Source organism: Pavona decussata, unplaced genomic scaffold (assembly GCF_977016875.1).
Source record: "Pavona decussata unplaced genomic scaffold, jaPavDecu1.1 SCAFFOLD_244, whole genome shotgun sequence".
In the NCBI taxonomy this organism is placed as follows: Eukaryota; Metazoa; Cnidaria; class Anthozoa; order Scleractinia; family Agariciidae; genus Pavona; species Pavona decussata.
In genome coordinates, this window is record NW_028145649.1 from 806,815 (window position 1) to 816,977 (window position 10,163).

The following is a 10,163-nucleotide window of genomic DNA, read 5'->3' on the forward strand; positions in this document are numbered from 1 at the left end:
TGGAATACTAATCTGTTCATTCCGAAAACAGAAAAGGTCCCAGAAGACGATGAATATCGTCGACTACCTGTATTCCTATTCCGGAATAGTAGTTTCAAAAGAATGTGCCGTTTAAAAACGAGGAAAGAGGCAGCCATGTCTTGTTTCCATGACAACATAAAATAAACTTTTGCTCTCGTTGTTTTTGTTTGGATTCATAAAAGCTATTTTCCATCACAGAAAATATATATAAAAAAAATGATGTGCATCATCTATTCTGAATAATCAATTTGTCTTGGTTACTCTATCCTGTGAAAGTAACGGCTTCAAACTATATACACAGTAATAGCTTCAAAACATATATACAGAAATAAGCAATGATGTGTCCTTCACTGAACGAATAACAAGAAAAAGGCCAATTTTCAGTGCAATCGGATTTAAATTGTTTCCTTGTTAATTTCTTAATTTAAGTAACTATAGACCTTTGGTTTATGACATCTTTTGGATCCAACATGATTACACTGTATCTCAGAAGTCATCAGAGTTAAAGGACACCAAATGGACATTATCATTCCTCAGGGTCGGCTTCACTGAGCAGCTCCTTCTTGGCTTGAAGACGCTTCTTCTGCCAAACAAAAAAAATTAAACAGGATAATTTAATCTGTGAGAGCATCGTTATGAGCCTTCCGTGGGCAGGAGTGCGTGACGTAACGTGAGGTGCATGTCGACATACCGCCTATCGACAGATAACTGAAGCATTAATCTATTCCAGACTTTCATGTTTTGAAAACTGAAAGAAAAGATTGTGCACGATTGAAAAATTAGTTTGTGACTTCACCCATAAAATATCACAACACGTTCTGCCATTTCGCCAATTCAGGTCCTAAGCCTGAACGCGTTGAGAGCTTAACTGAATCTGAAACGAATGGAATCATCGCAGAACAAATTTCATCACAACATAACTTTCAGACAGACTTGAAGACCCTCAGACCTTGACTTCCTTAGTTATTTACAAATAAAATTACTTTTGTCTAAAGGCAAACGCAAACTAGACTCACCATTCTCTCTATTTCTGTTCGCAATCTCAAGAGTGACGTCATCACCAATCAGCACAAATGGAGCCCAATACTTCACGGCACCGAACTCCTGTGACTCCCGAAGTGATTTCATAGCCTGGTGAAGAGCCACACTGGCGCGTTTCCCATCTGCCAGGTGTTGGTAGAAGTTTCTCATGAACATCAGGGTTGCCTCGTCATCAATCGCCCAGAGTGACACCAGAACAGACCGAGCACCAGCACACAAGAAAGCACGTGCTATGCCGACCACACCCTCAGACTTGACCTCTCCCCGGCCACTGTGACAGCAACTAAGCACAACAAGCCTTGCACGCAGACAAACGGCTTGCACGTCTGACATGGTTAAGATGAAGTCTTGCTTTTCAAGGATCTGCGATGTCCTGTTAGACTTTGGGGCCAAAACAATTTCTCCGGTTTCTGCACATCCATGTGCGGCAATGTGCACCAAGGCAACCGACTTGAGCCTTTTCAGCACTTCATCTTTTGTTGCATCACTCCCAATCAGAGGTGTGGTGTTTAGAAGTTTTCCAATCATCTCTGCTTCCTCTCTGGCATATCTTAGCTGCTTCCATTTGGGCTTACCAGATTGGTTGGTAACTTCCTCTAAACATGGGTCTCCCACGACCAGCGCCCCAGTCTTAAAGTGGAAGTCGTCAGGTGCACCGGCAATCAGTTTCAACGCAGTCAGCGAGGGAACAGTGCGAATCCTGATTGACTCCGTCAATGCAGAATAAGGAACCAAGCAAAATGGACCATCCGGAACAATTATTAATTGGTCACCATGGAGCAAGTCCGCAATGGGGCCAATAAGAACATCGAACAATCGACGCAAAGAATTGACAGAAGAAGATGAGGACTCTGCTTTTTCTTCCACATCTTCTCGTTTGGACCGTGAGTCGTCACTGAGCCCATCCATCGAGCGATTCTCGCAAATCACACGACCACGGGCGCCAATCCCTGCTAAGGCTTCTTCCATAAACAACGGGAGACTTCCACATGGTTGGGTTTTGATTTTTTTAATGAGAATCTCGCTCCCTTTTCTCAGCACCCAAAAATTTACCGTGCAGCAATGATTCCATGCTACAAAAACTGTGGGTGTTGACAAATTGTTTAATATGTAGGAAATCGTTTCCTTTGGTTCAACTGACGCGGACGGTTGTGAGTCAACCCCATACTGTGTCTTCAAAACATCTATCAACGCCTGTGCTCGTCCTTTCTCAGCAGCACATAAAGCCTCCTCAGTCTCTCCTTTCTTCAAAAGAGTTCTCCACAGACCAGTGTACGGACGCCAGTGGAGATCACGAAAGCCTATTTTCCACGCATCTTCTGACTGAAGAAGAGTTCGTGTGCTTTCTACGATCTCTATGCTCGATCGATAATACTCAGGAGCCTCAGAAAAAGAAGCTGATGATTCATAATCACAACCTAGCATAGTGTATGCATTTCTCTCCAGACGCCTGTTCCTTAACTCTTTACTCATAGTAAGAGATAGTTTGTGGTACTCTACGGCTTGTTCAATATTACCCATACCGTAAAAACCTGTGCCAAGATTAAAATATGCACCTGCCTCTCCTTCCTTGTCCCTAAGTTCCTTAGCAATGCTAAGAAATTGTTTATTGTACTCAATGGCTTGTTCCAAATCACCCAGATTGAAGGAAGCATATCCAAGGCAGCAGTAGGCGTGTTTCTCCCCTGACCTGTCCCCTACTTCTTTAGCAATATTGAGTCCTTTTATAAAGCATTCCGTGGCTTCTTTTAATTTTTTCAGACGGGCATAGGATTCGCCCAGTCCGAGATATGCCTTTCCCTCGCTAGCCTTGTTTCCCACTTCTTTAGCAATCCTGAGACGTTGTGCTTGGCAGTCTATAGCTTGTTTAAAATCACCAAGCTGATGATATGAATCGCCTAGACATTTATAAGTAGTTTCCTCTGAACCTCTGTCACCCAGTTCTTTGGCAATACTGAGACATTCGGTGTGGTACTCTATGGCTTGTTTAAAATTATCCAGTTTGAAATAAACATCGCCCAGTTGTTCACAAGCACATTTCTCGCCTCTCCTGTCCCCTATTTCTTTGGCAATACTTAGATGCAGTTTGAAGTACTCTATAGCTTGTTCAAAATTGCCAAGTCCCTCATAATCAATGCCGAGCTGGCAGCAGGCTTTTTCCTCTGCAGTTCTGTTCGCCAGTTCTTTTGCAATACTGAGACTTTTGGTGTGGTACTCTATGGCTTGTTTGAAATCACCCAGACTGCGATAAACAATGCCCAGTTGTTTACAAACACGACTCTCGCTATCCCTGTCCTCTACTTCTTCAGCAATACTAAGATGCATTTTGAAGTACTCTATAGCTTGTTCAAAATTGCGAAGTCCCTCATAAGCTCTGCCGATGTGGTAACAGGCTATTTTCTCTAGAGTTCTGTTCCCCAGTTCGTTTGCAATACTTAGACTTTTGGTGTGGTACTCTATAGCTTGTTCAAAATTGCCAAGTCCCTCATAATCAATGCCGAGCTGGCAGCAGGCTTTTCCCTCAAGAGTTCTGTTCCCCAGTTCTTTTGCAATACTGAGACGTTTGGTGTGGTACTCTATGGCTTGTTTGAAATTACTCAGACTGCAATAAACCTCGCCCAGTTGTTCACAAGCACATCCCTCGCTACCCCTGTCCTCTACTTCTTCAGCAATACTAAGATGCATTTTGAAGTACTCTATAGCTTGTTCAAAATTGCGAAGTCCCTTATAAGCTCTGCCGATGTGGTAACAGGCTATTCCCTCTTGAGTTCTGTTCCCCAGTCCTTTTGCTATACTAAGACTTTTGGTGTGGTACTCTATAGCTTGTTCAAAATTGTGAAGTCCCTCATAATCAATGCCGAGCTGGCAGCAGGCTTTTCCCTCAAGAGTTCTGTTCCCCAGTTCTTTTGCAATACTGAGACGTTTGGTGTGGTACTCTATGGCTTGTTTGTAATTACTCAGACTGCAATAAACCTCGCCCAGTTGTGCACAAGCACATCTCTCGCTTTCCCTGTCCCCTATTACTTCAGCAATAGTAAGATGCAGTCTGTAGAACTCTATAGCTTGTTCAAAATTGCGAAGTCCCTTATAAGCAACGCCGAGCCGGCAGCAGGCTTTATCCTCTGCAGTTCTGTGCCCCATTTCTTTTGCAATACTAAGACATTTAGTAAGGTGCTTTATGGCTTGCTCAAAATCACCCAGACAGTTATAAGCTTCGCCCAAAAGAAAATCGGCTTTTCCCTCCAAAACTTTATCACTCATTTCTTTTGCAATACTAAGCGTTTGCGTGCCATACTCTATGGCCTGTTTAAAATCATCTCGTTGGAAATAAGCAATACACAGTTCAAAAGAGGCACATCCCTTCCTCCCTCTGTCCCCAACTTCCTCGGCATTAATAAGCTCTAGAATGTGGTTCTCTATGTCTAGATCTCCTGAATTTCCATCCACCATTTTTGTGTAAATGATGATCGGGGGTCTTATCAAACGTACTTTCGTTACATTCGACGTACCTACAAAGAAAGATAGTTTGAGAAGATCGCGATTTGATGAAGGCAAATTTCTCACGGTATTTTTCTCTGACTGTGTTTTAATTTTGATCCATATGAATAATTTTTACAAAACAACTCAGCGCATTCAACACTGACACACTTTAAAAACGCTTTATCAACAATATACATCTTGTTATCTGTTATAGCCAAAGTAGAAATCTCAGCCGGTTCCGCGTTCTATTGTTTTCATTTTATATTAGCAATTTCAGTGTAAATACATAGCTTAGGGGACACCTAACCAGCCTTGTTCCCATTATGTCTCCTCCTGAGAACGAGGTTGACCGGCCCTCGCACCTACAAAGAGCATTCAAGCAAAATACTGTAAATGCTGTCCTCTGTGTTCTTAGGTCGTTTTATTGCCACTTTAAAGGCAAATTTGTGAAAGCCAACACAATCTGACTTCATAGGAGTTTTTAGCTCAAGGTTTTATCGCGGAAACTTTTAGGGAACGAAATCTTATTCCTCGAATTTCCGAGCTGTTGTTAGCTTTTCGAAAATACAAGCTGAACAGTCATTCCACAATTAAAACGACGTATTTGCCCCTCGGAAAACGAAAGGTTTAGTTTTTCACTATGTTTCGGAAGTTTGATGTAACGTTTCCGCAATGAACACGCTAGCCTTTCATCACAATTTTACACCGAATTTCTGAAGTGGGAATGCCGCCCTCCCAACAGATATTCCACCAAAACGAACCATCCGATTCCCACGACAGCTGAGTAATAGGTTTTATCATTCAACGAAAGAATAAGTTAATACGTCACTAGCAGTTTAGCGGTTTGGTCTTATTCATTATAAATGAGAATACTTTTGACACGACATCGATGGTGACGATGTTGTACTCAGACGATGTTGAATGCAGGGTACCACACGACGCACAAATAAAGTGTTTCTGAATACGTTCCGTTGTAGCTCTGGCCCTGAAGAAGACTAGTTGTACTAGTTGATTTATTTCATTTTTGGCCCAAATAAATAAGCCCTTTGCCGTAGTGTCAGCCCTGCAATCAGTTTGGTTTATTTACCCAACTAATCTTATGTGACCTTACCAGTCCGTTTGTACGCTTCCCATGTTGTTCTAATCCTTGAACGCACTCGAAATTTTTAATTTTATTTTGCTCTAGTAACGCGTCATCTCATACCTAAGCTTATTAGTTACTTTCTTAAGCTGTTAACTCAACGTTAGGCACATTTAAATTCGATGCTTGAGCAACGACAACAAAGCCTAGAAAAATTGGTTTTGATCATGATGCATCTCGACTCTACCAATTCGCAAATTTAAAACGACGCGTGCATGAATGACTGACTGGTTAATTGCGATTGAGTGCTGTTGGATCGAGTATCCGAAACAAACATATGAGCCAAAGAAAAAGGCCATTTCCCAGTAGTTTTGAACCTCGTCGAAAGCAAGGCTAAGTGCAAAGCTTTTCATATGAAAATTAGTTTTGTAAAAATATCAAATGAAAACTAATTAATTTTCATAATAAAAACATGCAAGGACCTCGATTCCATAATGAGAATCAAAGCGCAATAACACATTGACTCAATCACAACTCGAAATAAATACATGCGACTAACATCAAACGCGGGGAAACGTGTGCAAGAAATGATTGTTTTTGGTTTCAGTTCTGATTAGTCGAGAAAGTAGCGTGCGTTTTCTAACCTGCGATCAGAACTAATTTTAGCAGCGCTCTCATTTACTCTTATTTAGTCGCTCGCTAAAATTGATTTTCCTTTCGAGTTTCCCGTCTGAATATTTCACCAAACAAAACGAAAATGGAGCCGGCTTTTCGCACGTTACGAGTTTTGCTAACCAGTTACAGAACAAAGTGAAGCAAAAACGAACCAAACGCGAACTCACTTCAGTCGACACTAAAATAGAGTAGTTTTCAGCGATTTTCGTATTTGTGTAATTGTTTAGCTAAGCGTGCGCACCTTCTCAACCAGTGAGAAGCAAAACCAAACCCAATAATCGCGGTATGCCTCACGTGATTTCCCACGGTTTACTGGTTGAACAAGTAACATGTATTCGCTTCGACTTTTGATTGGTTCGTTCCTCTGTTTACATCTACAGTGATTGGCCAGAGTAATTATTAACTTCACTCAGATGAAAAACGTGCTAAAAACAACTCTATTAAAAGAAAGCCAATTATCATAGTTTTGGAACGATATTTTAAAGGGGCTGGTATGAAATTGTTATAATCTGATGTGAACGCATTTATTTCTTGACGAAAACGTGAAAATTTTCGAATAGGAAAAATTTGGAAAAAAAAGGTCAAAATTTTGGATCGAAAGTCTTGATCAGAATCGTTTTTAACATTATAAAAGGTCTATGACAGCCAAAGAAAACGTAACCCAGCATAGATGGTTCCCATACAAAGGAAGACAAGATGGCAAGACCTAATAATAGAACAAAAAGCTATTGTGTAACTGCAATTATCAAGCAAAATTTGGATTTCGTGGCGCAAGTTGATATCCAATTCTTTCATTTTCTGTAATGAGGTCATTAGTGAAAATAGCAACCTGACTTGCTTCGTTTCCATCTTTTTATAACTTTGAACATTCTACCTGTTATGCTCTATTTTGAAACGGTTTCCGCCATAATGAAGGATGTTTCTACTAATTCTACACCTAGGAACATTTGTTAGCTTTTCATTCATTCATCTGATGTTCATGCACATAATACGCGTTCTTCTTCCAAAAAGAAATTTTTTTTTTTAGGAATCTAGATTGTGTGGAAACTTAAATCTTTCCCTGCGTTTGGTGAGAGATTGTGGAACTGTTTACACCCCTACTGGCGTAAGCTAACAAAAGCTTTTAAAAGAAAACTTCATAAATTGTTTCAAACCGTACTTGGGATTGAGGACTATTATGTTGACGCCCATTCTTTAATATTGAAATTTAATGCCAATAATTATTGTACCCTGTTGCTATGTGTTTCGCCACGTGTTTCGTTTAAAATTGCATGTCTTAGTCTTTCATTGTAGTACCGATATTGTAGCAATATTGTAGTCTTTTAGCGTCAATACTTGATTTTTGTTTATTACTAGCTATTATGCGTTATAGCTATGTGTTTCGTTTACAACTGCATGTCACAGTCTTACATTGTAGTGCCGATATTGTAGCAATGTTGTAGTCTTAATTTTTGTCTCTTACTAATATCCGCCAAGATTAGCGAATGCTATACGCGGGTTGTGTAAAGTGTCTTTGTATATTTTGTTGGAAATAAAAATAAACTCAAACTCAGAACCGCCTTAGATTGCAGGAAAAAAAAACACGAAATCGGTCTTCGGGTTGGGGAGGTCGAAATATTTACTCAAAGTCTTTACCTTAAGAGGTTTGATATCGAAATTATTGTTTTTACTTGTTTACTTTAATGAGAAAGAAAGCATAGAAACACACAGGAATATCGTGTAAATGGAAAAACTGGAAAGAATAATTGGATTATGAGAGAAATGTGATGGTATATTTCCAGCTTGGTGAATGAATGAGAATGATGATTATTCAAGAAAGTGACGCAGGCATACTCGGAAAAAAGAAATCCGAGTGCTCCTATCAGGAGTCGAACCTAAGACCTTCCGATTACTAGTTCGGATGCTCTACCACTGAGCTACAGGAGACTCGTGGGTTTTGTCCCATGAACCTAGTTTAATGACCTTAGCACCCACGAGTCTCCTGTAGCTCAGTGGTAGAGCATCCGAACTAGTAATCGGAAGGTCTTAGGTTCGACTCCTGATAGGAGCACTCGGATTTCTTTTTTCCGAGTATGCCTGCGTCACTTTCTTGAATAATCATCATTCTCATTCATTCACCAGGCTGGAAATATACCATCACATTTCTCTCATATACCACACGTTCGACATTCAAATCCTAGCAGTATGCAGGATGTTTGTCCCATGAACCTAGTTTAATGACCTTAGCACCCACGAGTCTCCTGTAGCTCAGTGGTAGAGCATCCGAACTAGTAATCGGAAGGTCTTAGGTTCGACTCCTGATAGGAGCACTCGGATTTCTTTTTTCCGAGTATGCCTGCGTCACTTTCTTGAATAATCATCGTTCTCATTCATTCACCAGTCTGGAAATATACCATCACATTTCTCTCATATACCACACGTTCGACATTCAAATCCTAGCAGTATGCAGGATGTTTGTCCCATGAACCTAGTTTAATGACCTTAGCACCCACGAGTCTCCTGTAGCTCAGTGGTAGAGCATCCGAACTAGTAATCGGAAGGTCTTAGGTTCGACTCCTGATAGGAGCACTCGGATTTCTTTTTTTCGAGTATGCCTGCGTCACTTTCTTGAATAATCATCATTCTCATTCATTCACCAAGCTGGAAATATACCATCACATTTCTCTCATATACCACACGTTCGACATTCAAATCCTAGCAGTATGCAGGATGTTTGTCCCATGAACCTAGTTTAATGACCTTAGCACCCACGAGTCTCCTGTAGCTCAATGGTAGAGCATCCGAACTAGTAATCGGAAGGTCTTAGGTTCGACTCCTGATAGGAGCACTCGGATTTCTTTTTTCCGAGTATGCCTGCGTCACTTTCTTGAATAATCATCATTCTCAATAATTGGATTGTCTGACAGCTCTAAACGGCAGACAACTACAGACCTACAGCAGACAACTATACAGCGAAGAACTATCAGCTTAAGTAATATTGCCACCGCGCGAAAAAAAAGCTCCTGTAAAAAGCGAACTGCGGCCACAGATAACGTTAATTGTTTGAACACCGAAATTTCTACATAAAATGAATTTAAATGTACTCACTGACCTTGATTAATTTATATCAATGTTAAATCGATTATTAAACTAAATGTCAAATAAGCAATCAAGTAGAACGATTTTCAAGTTTTGTCATGCAACCAAAACCAAAAAAATTATTCTAGCCAATCAGAACAGCTAAAAACAGCGCAATAAGGCAATCAGAGTGCAAAGTTCACTCATGATTCCGGAGTTAATTGCAAGCGCGGGAAAATGCTTGCAAGCAGGTGACGATTGAGTTAAGTTTTGTTTCTCATTGGTTGAGAAAATGGCGCGAGTTTGGCTTTGACCAATCACAGAGAAAAATAATTAACAATTATTCACCGAAGTGGAGGTGAAAGTGACTCTGCCAAGGATGGAAAATGTCGTTAAGGCCGAATAAGGAATTTTAGTAGTTAGAGCCGGTTCCATTGCAAAGAAAATAGGAAACATGGAAACCTTTTTTCAATTGGTGGATTTATATGGGCCAAAAGTGTTTCAAGAGGCCAGCGATCGTAATGTTTGAAGTAAACGATAAGCATACAAATGAATTTTATACCATCATTGCAGCAGATTGATCCGCACCGTACCAGTGATGGTTGGTTTTTGCAGGTTGCGGTCGCAGGAGCGAGCGACGATTGACGGTCACTTAACGCCATTATCTTACACATGATATATCGGCGATTCTGACACAACTTCCCTACCACAGTGACATGCAAGAGTACAAGATGGCTTGAAAATGGTGTTGCTAGCATACATTCTACTGTAAATACCGGTTACCGAGGGATTACAAACACAAGTTACA

At 40.5% G+C, this 10,163-nt stretch overlaps 1 protein-coding gene across 1 annotated transcript; it reads right to left on the reverse strand.

Moving 5' to 3' along the window:
- On the reverse strand, positions 1 to 3,129 carry LOC146457287 (tetratricopeptide repeat protein 28-like). Its single transcript, XM_085092039.1, has 2 exons — positions 1,038 to 3,129; positions 1 to 604 (listed from the first exon to the last, which is right to left on the reverse strand). Exons 1-2 carry the CDS (start codon positions 2,581 to 2,583, stop codon positions 567 to 569), a joined length of 1,584 nt encoding a protein of 527 aa, XP_084948165.1. The 5' UTR covers positions 2,584 to 3,129; the 3' UTR covers positions 1 to 566.
- Between the last annotated feature and the right edge of the window lie 7,034 nt (positions 3,130 to 10,163).

Coding starts and splice junctions, on each gene's coding strand:
- LOC146457287 (XM_085092039.1), bottom strand. CDS start 2,583: ATGGGTAATATTGAACAAGCCGTAGAGTACCACAAACTATCTCTTACT. Junction 605..1,037: donor GAACAGAAATAGAGAGAATG/GTGAGTCTAGTT, acceptor TTTGTTTGGCAG/AAGAAGCGTCTTCAAGCCAA.